The sequence below is a fragment of the Psammomys obesus genome, unplaced genomic scaffold (assembly GCF_907164565.1).
Source record: "Psammomys obesus unplaced genomic scaffold, mPsaObe1.curated_primary_1811, whole genome shotgun sequence".
NCBI classification, from domain to species: domain Eukaryota; kingdom Metazoa; phylum Chordata; class Mammalia; order Rodentia; family Muridae; genus Psammomys; species Psammomys obesus.
Window position 1 is genome coordinate 13,749,245 of NW_026585504.1, and position 18,207 is coordinate 13,767,451.

The window sequence follows — 18,207 nt, forward strand, 5'->3', positions numbered from 1 at the left end:
TAAATTGAGAGTGTTGTCTGCATCACATCTATCTTTGCCATTATAAGGAACTGGGGGGAGGACTGGGGAAATAGCTCAGAGTCTGAGAGCTTTGGCTGCTCTTCTAGAGAACCCAGCTTTAATTCCCAGCTCACAGATCCAGACAAGTCCAATTCCAGGAGATCCAACATTCTTTCTGGATTTCGCAGGCACCAGGCATGTGAGTAGAGTAGTATACAGATACACATTCAGACAAAACACCCATGCACATAAAATTTTTAAAATAAAAACATAAAATTAAAAAAAAATTACCAGTGGTTTTTAAGATGTAGCTCTCAACTCGTCTGACCCCCTCAGCTTCTCCCACCTGTACTTCTTTATACCCACCGTTAAGGATAATATACTCAACTTGACATTCAAGGTAGAGTTTTGCATTTGCCATTTTTACCTCCTGGTTATCACTGCATTGTGACAAATGGCAATTCTCATTTGGAGAGTCCTTTGAAGAGAGGCTATGCATGTTTATCATCTCCCCCAACTCCCCAGTGGAAAGCATCTGCTCTGAGAATACATGTGTGAGAACCAAGACACATTACTTGACCTGTGTCATTTTATGGGTCTGACCTGCCTCACTAACTCAAAAACAAAACCTTCTCAAATCTCAGATGACAGGCGACTCATTGGTTCAAACATTCGCTCTTGAGCCAGATGGAACAGGGTGGCATTCCAGCCAACTCTGAGACCAGCCAGTGTGTGGCCCTGGGCAAGAACCACATTCCAGTGTCTGACTCTATTAATAAAGGTAATAAAGTGTGCCCCATGGCATTGTCTCAAGCATTAAATGTGTTGGTATCACAGCAAGCCAATGAACAGCAAGCCAATACATACAAGCTTTCTTCTTCCTTTGTAATTATTCTTGTCATATATCCTGCTCCACTTATCTATGAACTTTCTTTAACCACCTCTGCTCACCATGTCCTTTCTTTGACCCCTGACTATGTACTTTTCCCCCCTCCAATTATTGGTGTTGTTGGCAGTTCTAATGTCTGGTCTCCCTAACCAGATCTATGAATCCAGGACTCACAATTTTTCTTTTTTTCATTTCTCAAAGCACCTGACCCAAGTCTGAACCCATAGCAGACATTGATTAAGTACTTGTTAGATCTTAGAGGACCTGGTCCAACAGGAAGTGATCAGTTGTTGGTTGGCTGCAGGAAGATAAGAGCCTTCCGCTTTGAGATGAGCCTGTATTACCACAGGCTTTTTCCAATGCTTTTTTTTTTTTTTTTTGGCAGTAACAGTGAGTAGAGGTCTTGACTTAAGAATCCTAAATGAGACATGTTTAACTTCTAAGATTACCAATCCCTCCCTATGTCTGGGCTCAGAGACTGAAACATTTCACAGCACCTCCTGCCAAACCCCAGCTTCCCCCAATTAATCTAAAGTCATCTCCAGGCTTCAGTCATCAACGGCCTCAATAAGCAAGGGAAGGTTGCTACCAACAGCTACCTATGCCAAGACAGTTCATTGTGCCGGGGGACAATGTAGGCTGCTGCGTCTGAGAACTGTGGGACAATCGCTCTAGGTCTTATTAGACTATTGTTTCCCTAGCCATCTAACAAAACTCAAAGACGGGCCCCAGGGAGATACCTACCAGCTGTCATGCCAAACAGATGTGTTGTCAAGCTACCTTTTAAATGTGTATATTTAGACACATAGTGCCACCCTCCACCTTGGACAGAAAAGGTTTCTCTCTACAAGTGGTTAGCAGTTAATACAGAGACTCATAACTGGTCCAGGTGCAGAGAACAAATGGCTATTGAGTGTTCATCCCTGAATGGGATATCTAAATCAACCACGCACCACAAGGCTCAGGAATCGTTTTGGAAAAAGAATGTAAGAGACACGGTATATAAAGAGAAGCGCTGTGAAATGCTGTCTGGGCATGACATGGCTATTGCACTCACAAACTAACAGTTATGGTTACCTGCATGATTAGTCAACATTCCAACAGTCCAACTAATTGGACTCTGGTTAAAAAAAAAAAAAAAGGCAAAGACACAAAGTAGGAGCAAGTTGAGGATTGCTGGGTTCTGGGGAAAAGTGGAAGAAATAATTCATTTATGTGCATGAAACTGTTACAGAATAAATAAAAGATACTGTTTAAATAAAACGGAAATTTTGGAATGAAAGACAAGTTGGTTAACTATCTTAAAGGTTGGATATAAAGCTCAGCCTTGCTAAAGCTATGTTGTCCTCTGAGATAAAAGCTGAGTGAGTAAAAACAGGAAGCCAGGATTTTAAGGTCATCTTTGGTGACCTTACATAGCAAGATGGAAGCCAACTGAGCTAGTGTTATAGCCTGCTATTTGAGACAAAGATGCAGCCATCTTCATATTCAACTTCCATTTTGTTTCTAAGGTGAAATTAAGCTCGCAATTTTAAACTTTTCAACTCTGCTTCCTGGAAGTGGTTGTTCATAGCTGATCTTGTATTTTACTATGATTCAATAGTATATGATTCAATAGATAACTTTGTTATCTATTCACTTGGCTACATTCTGGTTGCACCCATTTTATCTACACACCGGTCTACACTCTGGGTGTACTATAGAAGACCCTAGGCCTTGCCTCACTTACCTTACTTAGGACCTATAAGCTTAAAGGTTAGCTGACAATGCTTTGTCCAGTTAGCCAAAACCATAAAATTGCTTTGTACAGTTAGCCAAAATGTGTTACTGCCCTCCCCATGTTGTTTGGTTCTTTCTATAAAAACCCTGCTATGAGAACTTGTAGATGTCACAATTAGGCTCTCAAGTCCTTACTGTGGCCCTGATCGATCAGCTTGGAAAAGGTGTTCCAATAAACAAACTGAGACCAAAGTCTGAGTGGTTTGTGTGGCTATTCTTATGCTAGAACACTAGAAGAGCCTCTATCAGAAAGGAAGATCAAGATCTTCCTAATGCAAAGATTCTAGGGTTTGGGGTTGGAATAGCTCTCTCCTGGGAAAGCCGATTGTGCACTTTGCATCTCTTTGGATACTCAGTGACTAAAGAGCACGCCACTGGACAGTGGTGCTTCACGACTTTAATCCCCGCAACTAGAGAGGCAGAGGCAGGTGGATTTCTGAGTTCAAGGCCAGCCTGGTCTACAGAGTAAGATCTAGGAGAGCCAAGGCTACTTGAAGAAATCTTGTGCAGTATGCTTACACAGGAATAGACTCACACCTGGCTCATGCTTTTAATAATAGCACTCTGGAGGCTGGGGCAAAAGGATCACCTTGAAATAGAGGTTAGCCTGGACTATAAAGAGTTCTAGGCCAACACGGGTCACATACAGAGTGAGTTCTGGGCCAGCATAGACTACAGAGTGAGGTACTGTCTCGAAAGTAAATGAATAATTAAAAGTAAAATCAAGAAGGTCTTGATTCTTAGTCTTTGGAAGCAGTCTGTAGTTTATAAGACAGAAACACTTTAGCAACCTCCCTTTTGTGATTCATTTCACATTCTACATCATCTTTTCAAAGGTGACAGGGCTCTAGACAAGACATGCTGATCACTGCTGCAGCCCTCATCACACACCATGACTAAGAACCTGCTCTCTGTCCCAGGCCTGTGCCCCCTTCCCAGGCAGAAGGTAAGGTCGCTGCATGTAGGGACCCAACACTCTCTTGTTTGCTGTATCTCTGTGCTTAGCTGAGAGCCTGGCCCAGGGAAGGCCCTCACAGACATTTACACTGACCTGGTTTTAGATGCTTCACCATCGCTCCTACTTTGGTGACCGTTCCAGCAGCTTCATGCCCCAGCACCATTGGCTTTTTCACAACAAAATCTCCAATTCGGCCATGCTGCCAGTAGTGAACATCGGAGCCGCAGATGCCCACAGAATGCATTTTCAGTAGCACCTCTGATTAGAGAATTGAGACAGAGAAAACAGGTGAGAGAAAGGCAGACCTTCCGTCGCTCTCAGGAGCAATAGCAGTTCCCCTCTGGACAGGGGAGAGATCTGGGTTCTCAGATGCAGGTACAAAACTGAGATTATAAAAGAAAATAAGCTAAACAGAGGACCCAGTTAAGCCTAGGAAGACACGGAACAGCTTGAACAGAGCAAAGGAACAGAGTGTTATGGGTAAGGACGTGTTGACTAGGCTGGGCTAGTGTTCCAAGATATTTGGTCAAACACCCATGCAGACTTTGCTTATAAGGTGGGGTTTCTTGTGAAGGGTCTTACAGCACAACTAGCATCTACATCAATAGGCTGTGAGTGGAAGACATTGTCCTCCGTTAAGCAGGTAGGCCTCAACCAATCATTTAGAGGCCTTGGGAGAAGACCGAAGGCAAAACTTTCCGAAGACTACTACACAGGAAGCCTGCCTGAGTCTAATACCCTGCCCTGCAAGCTCAGAGCTTTCCAGACCGCCCAATCACAGGAGTTAGTTGTCCAACATAAAATAAACTGCCCTTTTCTCCTCTCCCTTCCCTCTGTAGATATACATATATCTTACTTGGTCTGTTTGTTTGGAGAGCCTGGCCAATCCTACTGTAAACAAGATATTATGAGGAGAAAGCACTGTGTCAGCCATTTAAAAGAACGAACTGTTTTGCAGGAGATAACCGTTCCCAAATACTGAGCTGAGCCTGACTCTTATCATCCTGAGAATCTCTGCTTGCCACTGCGTGATGAGCTGCCAGGTTAAGTTCTTCCTGTTCCTTGTTTTCTAAAAAGGTACAGTTTAAACTTCACTTTCCTGTAAGTGAAGTTACCCTTTACCCTTACCCTTCAGGGGACTGAATCAAGTGAGGTTTGGTGGTGTTTCTGTTGTCCGGAGTCCAAGTTTAAAATAATGAGGCCAGTGGGCCTCCCAGCTCAAATAAGTACCAAAGGATTCTGGGCTCCGTCTGACCTAGATGACGACATTATGAGTACCTCCCTGAGGAAAAAAAAAACAACAAAACTCCATCTTCAAAAGACAAAGAAGCTAAGGGCACTAACTACGCACTCAGACATATCTGCAAATTGCCAGCAAAATCCCCCAGATATGTCTCTGAGGAACTGTCTTTGCCCTTGGTTTTTACTGAGAAATTAGGAATGGCAGGCTGAATTCTGAAATCAAAGACAGAGAAACATTATTGAAATCAGGAAAATGCTAAGTTTTCTCTATAGCAAGAGATGAGACCTGTCTTGCTGGAATACTAGCTTTCCAGTTTACTCTCTTCCCATTCAACTATAGCAACAGACAAAAGAATCAGAATAGGCTGGGTCAGAGAGGACCCTTCACAGACCAAGAAAGCCCTTCCTGGGCCACCTCTGCAGCCAAAGCCACCTTGTCAGGATACAGTGAGGCGCCTCCTCCAGGCCCCTGAACATGATATCTTCGTGAAAATGTCTAAGCCCTTAAATTTGCATTGCTTGCTACGCACTGATAGGAATAGCTGTTGTTCATATCTTATCACTGTAAGTCAACAATGCCACTGACCTTTGAGTGGCAAAGCTCTGGAGTTACCAACAAAGCCTCCTTCAATCTGACGTTTGCCCAGAATCTGTGCTTCTGGGCTGAAGTATGGCAGGGTGGGGAGGACATCCCAGGTCATCAAGGAGAGCAAAGGAATCTGAGGGACCGAAGACTCTGTCCATTGGTCCCTAGCCTCACCCAGGAATCCTACAGATGATGACCTGGATTCTGGGATGGGGTACTCTACCCTAGCCAACAGTGGGCATGACCTCCCCAGGTCTGGATGCCACCAGGAAACCTACATGACAGCTCAGCCCAGTGGGCTCACCCACCGAGAGGCCCGGAGTGGAGCAAAGGTGCCAGGAACCCTGCCCCTAGATGCTCAGTCACTTTCTGTGCTCGGTTGATTAGGGGAAGGGACAGGACTTCCCATAGCCCCTCCCACCATGACTGGACAGGTAGATAGCTCTGGGCTGGTCCTCTTCGGTGTGCTAACGCCGTGCTCTTTCGCTAACTATGAGATTTAGTTCTGTAGATTTCTAGAACCAGAATTATGATTTGGCATCTAATCTGGTAAACAGGGTACTTGCTTGTTAGGTAAGAAGGGTTGGTTCTGCCTTTGGTCCATATGATTCACATCAAAAACCCAGGGCAACTCAGCAGTCTGGCATCTTAGTTTTTCTCCTCATATCACTGATTCTTTTACTTCATACGGTAGCCAAAATAAATCATTTTAGCCAATGGACAAAAAAAGAAGTAAACATGTCAACCAGTAGGAAAAGAGGGGCAGGGATCAATGCACATGTCAGGTCAGTTTCCCAAGGACCTACCATTTGGGCCAGGTTCGGGAACTGGGTAGTTCTCCTGAAATAAAAGAGAAGGTTGTTTAGTATGCATAATAACTTGTCCCTACATTTTTCACTTATAAAATAGTCACCTGGAGCTTCATTTAATTATACCCAGAATGCCAGTTCAAAGCATCTGCTGCTACCCGAGAGCACTAAAGGGGAGCACCCGGCCTGCTAGAAAGCCTGTCCTGCTCTTCACCACACTGTTCAAGACAGAGCCATTGGCCCAAATGATGGCATGCACAACGTACTCCAAACACGATAGGAAAGTGTATAACGGTGACAAACAGCACAGACTGTTCTGAAGCTGGGTCCCCTCCTCAGAAAACTGCCAACCACCCCGCAATCAAAGCCCAACTGTCAACGCTGCGGGAGGCCACTGTAGTTGCTCAGCACACCTTTGGAGCTACGTGCCCAGGACTAAGAAAAGTGTGCTGGATGTGGTTCCGTGCACGAAGGGTGTCTGAGCTGCGCTGCGTTTCTAGATCTGCCTTCCTCACTGGAGCTTTTCATCCTAGCGATCATGTTCTCAGATACACATCTGTTTGCTCTGGCCTGTTCCTACAGGGAAAGGAGGGAGTTACAGGCTGGATTGGACAGGTGGGAGGGTGTCCTTGCTGCCGCTGCTTTCCCTTTACTTCAGCACACGGGATACCCAGGCATCTCTTCTAAAACCTCCATGCGGAGTTTTAGGAGCCCCTTTAGAACACAAGGGCCTGCATTTTAGTGCATAAAGCAACCTGACTGATTTTGGTGTTCACAGCTAGTATTAGAAAAGAATTTGCTTACTAACCCTTTCTCTGTGGTTACCTGGCCACAGTTAAGTCAGGGTTGACAAGGAGGAAGGACCGAGAGTGGCCAGATCCAAGTGTTTACTGTATTAATTCTCTGTGGGCAGACAAGAACCAGAGGGAGAGGGCAATGTGAAATGTTTACAGCGGTTGCTGTAGAATACTTTCAGCTCTGGCTTACCACAGCCCAGAGCCTACAGATGAGAAACCTGAGGTTAGGGAGTTAGGTTCAAGATCCTGTCGCCAGACAGGGGATTAAGTAGGGCTCAGCCTGGCTTTCCCCGACACTTAGAACAGTTTCCCTTGTGCCTCCGGCAGTTCTGACGGACAGTGCCCTTTCTTCTTCGGGTGACAGAAAGAGCTGACAGTTGTGTGGGGCAATTAGTAGGTGGGCCTCCATGCAGACTGCCCTGAAGGGGCCTCTGCTTAAAGCACTCCACCTTCCTGGCCAGCGACGTGGTTCCGCAGGTAAGAGGGCTTTTGGACAAGCCTGAAAACCTGAGTTTGATCTCTGGACCCATGTGACTGAAGGTGAAAACCAGCTCCCACTCGTTGTCCAGTGACCTCCACATGCCAGCCACCTCTCCTCCTCCTCCTCCTCTCTCTCTCTCTCTCTCTCACACACACACACACACAATAAGTAAATATTTTTTAAGGGACTGGAGAGATGGCTCAGTGAATAAGAGAACTGGCTGCTCTTCCAGAACACACAGGTTCATTTCCCAGCACCCACATGGCAGTTCATAACTGCCTATAACTCCAGTTTCAGGGGATCTGACACCCTCACACAGACATATGCACAGGAAAAAAACAAAACAAAACCAACCAAGCAAACAAACAGAAAACACCAATGCACATAAAAATAAATCATTCAGCCAGGCATGGTGGCGCATGACTTTAGTCCCAGCACTTGGGGAGGCAGAGGCAGGCTACAAAAAGAAAACCTGTCTTGAAAAAACAAAACAAACAAACAAAAAAAAAAAAAACCTTTAACTTCAGTGGAGCTAATGACCACTGGTTTTGTTTCTAACTTAGGACCTTGCCCACCGTCCCTCTCAATGATATCAGGAGGCAAAACTCCGTACACTGATGCCTGGTTTCACTTTTTCCCTAGCTTACGACCAGCCAGGGTAAGCCTGGACATCCGGCCTGGGGAAGTGGGAGATTGAAGCTTAGAGTAAGTAACAGCTGGAACACCAAGTAAACCCTGAGTCACTGAAGATTTACTTACAGCTCTAGTCCACATTCAAAGATGCAGTGACTCTTCGGGACACTAGAGGGTGCTGTGCTGGCAGTCCGATTGACTGAGGCCCTAAAAATTTCATTCTTCACACCATTTCTTTTCCCTCTCTCCTCACACTCTCTGGCTACTTATCCGAAGGTGACCTTTAAGCTCTGGTTTCTTCTCCCAAATTCTGGGAGTACAGCTGAGGGCCACCATATCGTATTTCTGTGGTGCTGGAGAAGGAGCCCAATGCTTTGTGCACACAAAGCAAGCAGTCTATCCACAGAGCTACAGCGCTCAGCAAACCCCCTCCCTGCCTCTTGGTGACTTCACTCACTCAACTGTGGCTCAGCTCCAGCTTTCCTCTCTCTGCAGGGGACATGCCACTGGACACAAGACCATGTTAAGATCAACCATTGGTAGCTGAGAGGGCTCAGAAGTTGAAAGTGTCTGCTGATCTTACAGAGGACCAGAGCCCGGGGCCTCGCACCCATGTTAGGCTGATTACAAACGCCTGTAACTCCAGCTTCAAAAGATACAACACCTTCTGGCCTCTGCACGCACATACACTCACACACTCACGGGCGCACACACACAGATATAAAATGCCTTCTTTATATTAGAAATAAAATCAATCTTCACAGTGGGTAAGCAGTTTTGAGGAAGATGGGGGAGAAGGATCTAGAATTTCAAGATTGCCTGAACTAGACAGCAAGACTTCACCTCAAAATAAACAAATAAACCCTAAGCTTGTAAATATTGCTCTAAGTACCACTGTGGATCCCAGGCTTTACCAAGTTACCACAGCGTGGCCACCAAACACTAAAAGGTGGTGTGTGCCTGGCGGCAACCTTGTTTACCTAATCTTCTTTTCCATCTCAGATTTCTCCTGTGCTAACCTTCCGTTTGTCTCCTTACCTCTCAAGGTTCTTGAGGGCTGTAGCTCGGGGGTAGAATGCACGCCTAAAAAGGGTGGACAGACAGACACAAACATACACACACACTGAATATCTCTTCATCAGCTCCCCTTTCCATTGGTATATTTGAAAAATACACACCCTCAACCCATTTTGCCTAGGTCCTCTAATACCGCTCCTCATGTTGTGGTGACCCCCAACCGTGACATGATTTTCATGGCTACTTCATAACTGTTATTTTACTGTTATTAATCGTAATGCAAATATCTGACATGTAGGGTATCTGGCACGTGACCCCTGTGAAAGGGTTGTTCAACCCCCAGAGCGGCGGCCAACCCACTGGTTGAGATCCGCTGGCCTAGGTGCTTCAAGACAAGGAGGGATCAGAGAAGGGAGGGAGGTTTCCCCTCCTCCAGCCTGCCTGGGTATGCCTGGGCAGAAGGGAGGCTCTGGGGTAGCCTGCCCGTGTGCAGAGCTGGCTCTCCTCAACCCGCTGTGAAGTTATATAACCTCTTGAATTTCCTCTTTTGTACCATGAGGATAATCATGAAAGGGAGTGCCGACTCACAGCAAACACGTTTGCTCTTATTACAAAAGAAATAGCCCAAAGTTCTGTCCCCATAACAGTTGAACCAGCTCTGGACAACTCTGTCCTTTGGGAAAGGGCAAAGGACTTCAACCTGTTACAGGATTGGATTCCCATTCTTTCCATGTTGACTTTGAGAGAAATTTGCCCTTTAAGAGGCTGGGACTTGGAAGACCGGAAGCAGAACTCTAGCAATGGTCTAGGCTTGCTTCTTGTAATGTGGAGATGAAGTCACCCCCACGCCTTAAAGGAACAGGCAGGGAGGGGAGTGGTGGCCTGTGGCCGGATTCTTAGGAGCTGTCTTTGCCACTTGCTCCCACACGTCACATTGCCTGTGACCCTGAGGGGCTGTGCTGCATACTTGGTGAACACGGCATTACCGTCATTTCTCTTCCTGCTTCGTTTCCCCTAACCCCGTGTATTTGTCTTGTGTTCTGTGTTCTGGGAGGAAAAGCCAAAGGTCTTCTAATTGGGCAAGAGGCTTTGTTCTAGCCATCGGTCCTGGCATGTGAGACAGTCAAAAGAAAGGGTTGGAAGCTCTCCCATAGTCCACTGAGCTGGTCCTCTGCCCAGGCTCTCCTTCTTCTGTCCTGCTGATACCAATCTGTCCCGCAGTTCGAATCTGTTTACACTCCCGTTAGCCCTGAAAAGTCCCATTCCCTTCACAAGGGGACCCCACTCCTCAATCTCACCTCCAGCCACACCCAGCACCTCCCACTTAACTCTTCTCATAAAGGATTTCTCCTTCTCCTCCTTCCTCACGATCCCATATGAGATGGGAAGTGAAGTATCTGGAAACATCCAGATGGGTCTATCCAATGAACAGGGTTGTTATTTTTGTTTTTTTGAGACAGGATCTCACTGTATAACCCTGGCTGGAACTTGTTATGTAGGCTAGGCTAACCTCAACCTCACAGAGAACTGCCTGTTTCTGCCTCCCAAGTGCTGGGGTTAAAGGTCAGTGGCAGCACCTGGCTCCCAGCAGAGTTTTGTATCCTAGGGACTGACGTTGAGGTGGTTTTCCTGTAAGAAACCTTCCCTCATAACTGGGAATGTAACTCTTTTTCACCCCCTGCCCATGAGAGCCGAATCCACACAGGACAGAGGACTACTTAATTCTCATCAAGTAACGTAAAATGTTTTTTCTTCCTATTCAACAACGGCCAGGGAAAGTGACTGGATGCCCAGGACCCTCTGAGCCCCAGGTGATCATGACAATACCTTTCTCCTCATCCCAAACTGAGCTGGGCCATTTTAAATGTGTTTTATTAGATAGAGATGTATCTTGCCTTTAAATCAAAGCCATTCTGATTTAGCGTGGCCGAGCACGTGTAGATGCAAGGCACACAGCCTGCTGGGGGACCCCAGAGGGCAACTTCCGGGAGTCAGTGCTCTCATTCCACCATGTGGCTTCCAGGCGCCAAACTCAACTTGTCGGGCAGCAGCAAGCACCATCTTGCTAGCCCTCAAAGCAATCCTTTTGCCCTAGGGCATGTTAAATTTCCTCAAAAAAGCAAAAACTCATGATCTTCACAGAACCCTGATTGTTTAAACATCACAGTAATGCTTTGTTCTCTCTGCCCTTTGTAATGAAATTACATTAACCCATCACTTTTAAATGCCTATTTTTTCTTTTACCTTGTTGTCGACTCATATGGCCAATGACAGCATAAAATAAATGAAAACCCAAACCCATTGCCTTGCTGACTTCTCCAGGGTGTTCAGCAGCTGATTAGTTCCCAAATCCACATGCCAAAATAAGCAAGGCCCTGATTTTTCAGGAAGAAAGGGGATAGCATCCCCTCTGAGGATGGTCCATGGACTGATGCGCAGTGCAGTTGGACAAGAAATTGGGAGGCAAACTTAGAAATGGCTACCATTTTGACCTGCAGAGTCCAGCTCAAATGTTAGTCTGTCTGTGGTCAGCTGCAAATGAAAATAAAATCATTCTTTCACCTCTGAAGCACTGAACTAAAGTACCCAGCATGTGGCTGGGATGTAGCAATGCAGCAATATTTGATTCCTTTTGTTAGCATCCGTACTATGCGAGCAAAATGTACAGCATAAAATAGTTCTTTAAAAAAACGCAAAAGCTCACAAGCCACCCACTTGCCCCCAACACCAAAAAACTTCCTGTGCAGAAAAGCAAAGTCAGTTTTCATGAACCAGTAATTCATCTTCCAATGAAGAAAGGCAAGTTCTAGATTTCTCAAGATGGGCCAAAGAGGCATAAAGAAGTTGAACTGCCACAGTTGAATACAGAGTTTTGCCTGGCCCACATTCTAAGAATTTTGCCAAAATTATCCATATGCATTTGACGCTTGTGGCCTTTCCCCATTTCTTCATGCTAAGATGGTTTAAAGGCCTTGGCTTCCTTCCCAGCTCCACAGTTAGCACATACCAGCAGGGGTGCATGGGACTCTGCGCTGGCCCTCTGGTAAGCACTGTGTCACTGAAGCTCACACAACCCAAATGAATACTAAGGCCCCTCTCCTCCCCTCCTCCCCTCCTCTCCCCCTTCCTTCTGTGTTAGGGATTTAACCTAGCCCCTAGCACTGGCCTTGAACTTGCTTTGTAGCCCACAATCAAGCCTTGAACTTTAACTTCCTGCCTCAATCTCCTGAGTAGCTGGGAATAGGCCTGGTGCTCCTCTTCAAGCAAAGATGACCACAGCAGGAGAAAAGACTGTTGCTGAGCACACAACTATCAGACATGGAACTGGGACTGACCTCCACAGGAGGCCGCTAGTAAGGCTTTGACCTTACTACTTCCTTTTCGAGAAGACCCTCACGAACCAACACTATTTGCTGATGGGGGGCTTGTTTCCTTATACATCAACTTGCTCACTTATTTCTCCCTCTTGCTTCTTAAGTACCAGTTTCTCCACCTTAAAAGAGAGAAATCTGAAGCCAGGGTACGGTAGCACATGTCTGTGATCCTAGCACTCAGGAGGCAGAGGCAGGTGGATCTCTGTGAGTTCAAAACCAGCCTGGTCTACAGAATGAGTTCCAGGACAGCCAAGGCTACACAGAGAAACCCTGTCTCAAACCCCCCCAAAAAAAACCCAACAAAACAAAAATGAAATAGAGAAATCTGAGGATCTCCCCCGTCATTATGAAGGAAACCTACCAGCCTATCCTAATATATGTGTGCATCTAGATGCACAACCTCCACTCTGCTGTGTATATACTCATTTACTAGTCCATCCTAGTGTGTGTGTGTGTGTGTGTGCGTGTGTGTGTGTAAGCGTCTCTCACTTTATCACTCAAATTACAAAGGCTCTCTCCGTGTTGACCCTAAGTGTGAGAAGACATCAATTACTATATCAAGGAAAAGAGAATCTTGTCCCCCAGGCAGGCAGGAGGGAGGCTGGGGGTCATGTTTCCTTCCTGCTTGTCTCAGCAGAGTAGCTCAGGTCCTGTTTTTCCACAGAGACCTACCCTGGACATTGGCCAGTTTCTGCCCTTACTGGTGGCGGCAAGGCAACACTGGGAAAGCCTGCACTCTTCTTCCCTTCGGAACCCTTTGAAATCCTGCTTTAGATACTAGGAATGGAGGTTTCTCCAAAGAATTCCTTTTATGTGAGCCCCGGAGGCAAGGATCTTTATCAGCAGACTCTGCCTCTAGTCGACCCAAATGAAAGCTAGGCCTCAGTTCCCCACCCGTCCTGTCCCGTCGAAAGACCTGAACGTCTGTTGCTGTGTGGTGTTACATCAAAAGGAGGGAACTGTGTCTTTCCCATTTCCACTTTGCAACCCATAGCCAAGCTGGCCGACGGCATTCAGAGGCTTCTACCACCTGATCTGCGATTCCGACCTCCCGGGTTTCGCTGTGGTTCTCCTGAGAGACACTGTGCTTCAGGGACTGTCTCACCACTCAGACTTAAACTGCTGAATCTATCTGCCTTAGGAAACCGGAAGGACAGGGGTGCCCCATGGGGGTGGTGGCGGGAGAGGATCACCCCTGGGAAGGAAGGGAGAACCAAGGAGGCCTGTGTTGAATTGCGGGGATCCCAGCAATAGCATCCTCTCCACTGAGGGCGCTTAGGAACTCACTTCAAGGGTTATTGATAGGCAAGCTGAGACAGTCCCAATTCTCCTAAAGAGCGATTGAGGGCAGGACAAGCCTCCGTGCAGGACGGTGCTTTAAGGGTTTCTTTCCTCTATCTCCCTGTTTTGGGATGTTGGGAGAAAGGGACTGTGTCCTCCCTGGGTCCTCAGCACAATGCCTAGGTCCACAGTGGGCATGTTCTCACTTAGTGAAGTCCTAAATCACTCTGCAAGCGACACATCACTCTCCTGTCCCTATATGCGCCATTTACCGCAATAACCGATCCTAGTGTCTCTTTCATCAACATGTTGGATGGATGTTCCAAAGCGCTTGGAAACAGCGCTAGGAAGAGGGTTTGAATCTGAGTTCTTGTCTTGGCTCCGTTAATGAACCAAAACGACCGTCTTGGCAAGTGTCAGCTTCGGGCAAGGGTTTGGACTCCCCAGATGGACGCATAGGCCTACCAAGTGGTGGTGGTGGTGGGGGGGGGGGTTAAGGAACTCTTGGACAATCTGAAAATGTTTCCAAACTCGGGTCTGTGTGCATTCTGCACTGAGGAAGGCTGTGAAACGGACCACCACTGTTCGTCCCGGTGAGTCCGTCCCTGTAGCCGACAGATTCTAGGGAACAGGAGCAGGAGCGGTGGCTGGTCCCCAAGCCCACACGCTGCACGCCCCACTGAGATGGACTTTGACAAGGGAACTTTGGCACGGCCACAGAGATGATTCAGCAGATCTCTGAACTCCAGTTCAGGGGGCAGAGTCAGGTTTGAAGCCAGGGGCAGAGGTACCCAGAATGCTCCAGGGAAGCCAGAGGTGGGCTAAGGGAGATAAACTATAGGCTATACCCCAGTTAAGTGCATCGGGAGCCCTTGCTGGGTCCTCTCGCGATTAACAACTCTGTGAGGGGGTATTATCAGCTGCGAGCAAAGAGGATTACATAGAGACATTCGCTGCTTTTCAGTGTCGCCTTGCCAGCTCTTTCTGCCCTGCCCTGTCTCCCCAGAGAAGATCTGGGGAGATCCTAACCCTGGAAGACTCCCTCGACCCTCCTGAAGAGCAGTAACAAAGAGTGTGAACTTTCAGCTGTCAAAGGAGGTGACGGCTTGTTTCTTTTTCAGCGGCTCTGGCCACAGGCCAGGCAGCTAAGGTCCTGGCAGCACGCGACCAGAATTCTCCCTAGAGATAGATAACGGCCGCTAACTGCAACCCCACCCCCGCCCCTCACCCCCGGTAGCCAGCTGAGATCTGGGTAAACCCGGGCAGGCAGGGGTGCCCTGAGAGGGACAGGAACTTAGTGGGTCTCACGGCTGGGCTGGCAGAGAAAGGGCTCCCACCCTTTTTTTTTTCCCTTTTTACCAAACGAATGTCCCCAGGTCCGTGTACTGCTAGGGCCAGGTTCTCGGCCTTAGCTGGAGCTGCCATGTCTGCCGGTTCTTGCCTCGAAGTGCAGGCTGGACCCGGCGGGGAGCTAGCTGGTGGTTGTGATGGTCCCACCGCCGAGGGTCGGGGGTAAGGGGCAGGGGGCGGGGCTTGGGCACGGCGGTGGGCGGGCGGGGGCGGGGCCTGTCGCGCCTGACAGCCGGGAGGCGGATCTTAACGCGGAGCAGGGGGGGTGGGGCGGGACGTAGCGCTGCCCCGGCGCCCCGAGCCGGGAAGGCGAGCGGCCTAGCGTGGCCACCGCGGATCTGGGGCTGCAGGAGCCCGGGATCCTCGCGGTCCGAGGTGGAGCGCGGCAGTTCTGCGGGACTAGCAGGAGCACTGCTCTGCCAAGCGCGCTCCGCGCGGCAGCCGCTTGGGTTTCCCCAGCAACCTGCAAAGGGCCTGACACGAGCAGGCGTGGAGGAAGGAATGCGTGTGTCACACGGTCCTGCTCCGTCTGCAGAAAGATGCTGGAGGACGAATTTGCGAGCCTTTCTCTTTAAAGGCTTCCTCGCTTTCCATTGGCAGCCGCGTTTCTGCCCAGATCCCGCCTTTAGTGCCTCCCCGGTCAGGACAAACAGGTTTTCTGTTTTAGCGATGGAGCTTGCCGGCCCTCTCTGTAGATGCTGGGGGTTTCCCTCTCTTTCCTTCTTCCTTTCTTTCCCTCCTTTCTTTCTTCTTCGCTCCCCCCTCCCACTCACCCCCGACCCCGCGACAGGAAAACAGGGTTTCTCTATGTAGCCACGGCTGTCCTGTAACACACTCTATACACCAACCTGGCCTCGAACTCACAAAGATCCTCCTGCTTCTACCTCCTGAGGGCTGGGATTAAAGGCGTGTGCCACTGGGGATCTCACCCCCCTTACCATTCTTACTACCCTGTAATCTCCTCCGGGGGGTTCTCCCCAGAGCTCCCAGCTTGTGACACCTCCTTGGGACACAGCTTTATGCTCTTTGGCAGCATCCGTTCCCTGGACGCACTAGAGGACCCACCGAGGCCAAGGTTCCATGCCTTCACTAGAGTGTTGTGAGATGTTTGGCTCAGCAGGGGAGCTGAAAATCGTGCTGGAGCCAGATGCGGAAGAATGTCAGAAAGGGGAAGTGATTGGGGTGGAAGAGGTAGAAGTTGGTATATGGCTTAATAAAGCAACAGGATTAATTTTTAACATATATATACACACACATACATATGTATATATACACGTGTGTGTATACATATACATGTGTGTATATATACATGTGTGTATACATATCTGGTCTTACGTGTATGAGTGTCTGGCCTGAATACATGTATGTGCATGATGCGGGTACATGGTGTCCCTAGAGGCATCAGATCCTCTGGATCTGGAGCTATGGATGGTGGTGAGCTGCCGTGTGGCTTCTGGGAAATTAAACCCAGGTCTTCTACAACAGCATCAAGTGCTCTCAACGACCGAGCCAGCCCGCCAGCCCCAGAACGGATTTTTTAATCGTGTTTTTAATTGAAAGCTAATAAATTTCTAATTACATTTCTCCCCCAACCCAAAACTACAAACTGAGTACTGAAGCTTAGCTAATCAAGGTGCTTAACTCTGCTTAACTCTGGGAGATCTGACCCAGAGCCTGAGACCTGAACCCGCAGCCTAACACGGAGCCTTAGAACATTAACTTCAAGGTGCTTTTTTTCAATTCGTGGATAAAGATCATATTATGCTAATTCTACTTCAGAAAGCTTTGCGAGCTGTTTGATTTACAACGTCAGCTTTTAAAAGCACAATAAGTCAAAGGGTCAGTAAACCAGGCAGAAATAATTTTGCAAGAAGGGAAGGAAGAGGAGGAGGACGGGGAGGAGAGAGCCCCAAATCCGCTTTCTAATTTTATTCATAATTAAGAACAAAGGGACTTTCACACCAGTAGAAACTGAGTCACAGGTATGGAATCCATACCCCAGCTCCACACTAGCATATTCTGCTAATTCGACAGACCCTGGGGCTTGTCCGTTACGGTATGCTGCTGGTGTTAGGACAATCCCACGGCACTACCCTGTCGGGCACACTCCACTTCTCACACACGCTGCTCCTCAGTGTGCAGCCAGGCGTCCCTCTGGCCGTCGAAGTCGTTTTTCATATTCACAGTTGTGCAACTTCAGCAATATTCCTGTGTGTAGCACCACGCAAATCCTCGGTGTCTAAAGTTTGCAGCTGGAGTCAGCTTGAAGAGTGTGCCCAAACTTCATCCCAAACTGGAATGTCGTCTGTTCCGCTTCTCCTTGTTCTCGTCCTCAGGAGGAGAGGCCTCCTTGTGGCTGGATGCCACTGAATACTGCACTAACCTTGTTAGAGGGACCTGGGCATCACCTCTTTCCTCCGCCATCCACTCCCAAACCTTCCAACAGGGGCTTGAAGGTCACAGAACATTTCCCAGTTTCGAAGTCAACTTTACGTATCTCTCTATCAGAACTCTGTGACTTAGGTAAAGGTCTGGTGTTCTGATCAAAGGAGATAGTGGGCGAGAGGCCAACGTGACAGAGCGTTGAATCTGCTCAAGGCCACAAACAGGACGGAATTATGCATAGAACTACTCACTCAGTGAGTTGGGTTCTTGCTTTGACAGACCTCCCACGAGGCTTAGCTGTGCTCTTAGCTGGTTCTTCCCTGGCCCTGTTTCTTGGGAGAGCTACCCCCAATACACCTGCCTTTATACTTTAATTTGGCCTGAAGTGGCTCCTTTCGCCAGTGGAATACCTGTCACAGAGCTTGGAGTTTCCTCATTTTCCCAAGGATGTCACCCCAATGAGTGAAGCTGATGCAGGAAGTAGAGAACGGCTTATGGACAAAGGGACATTTCAAGTAGATACTGCTTGTCTTAAAATTATGAAAACAGGATAATCAGAGTGAAAGCAAAGGTCGCTACAATAAAGGTAGAAGGGCCTTGCTTGGAGCTGTCTCTCAGGCAGGAAC

The 18,207-nt window shown here is 47.9% G+C and overlaps 1 protein-coding gene across 2 annotated transcripts in view; it reads right to left on the bottom strand.

Moving 5' to 3' along the window:
* The window catches only part of Sord (sorbitol dehydrogenase), a 29,119-nt gene extending 13,763 nt beyond the window's left edge, over positions 1-15,356 (bottom strand). Inside the window, exons 1-4 of one of the 2 annotated variants that reach the window (XM_055623656.1) lie at positions 15,206-15,249; positions 9,213-9,257; positions 6,261-6,294; positions 3,720-3,884 (exon numbers count right to left, since the gene is read on the bottom strand). In XM_055623656.1, coding sequence (XP_055479631.1) covers positions 3,720-3,870 — 151 coding nt within the window. In that variant the 5' untranslated portion in view covers positions 3,871-3,884; positions 6,261-6,294; positions 9,213-9,257; positions 15,206-15,249. Of the gene's footprint in view, positions 1-3,719; positions 3,885-6,260; positions 6,295-9,212; positions 9,258-15,205 lie in introns of both variants that reach the window. The other variant, XM_055623722.1, reaches the window with a different exon arrangement.
* Positions 15,357-18,207: the final 2,851 nt, after the last annotated feature.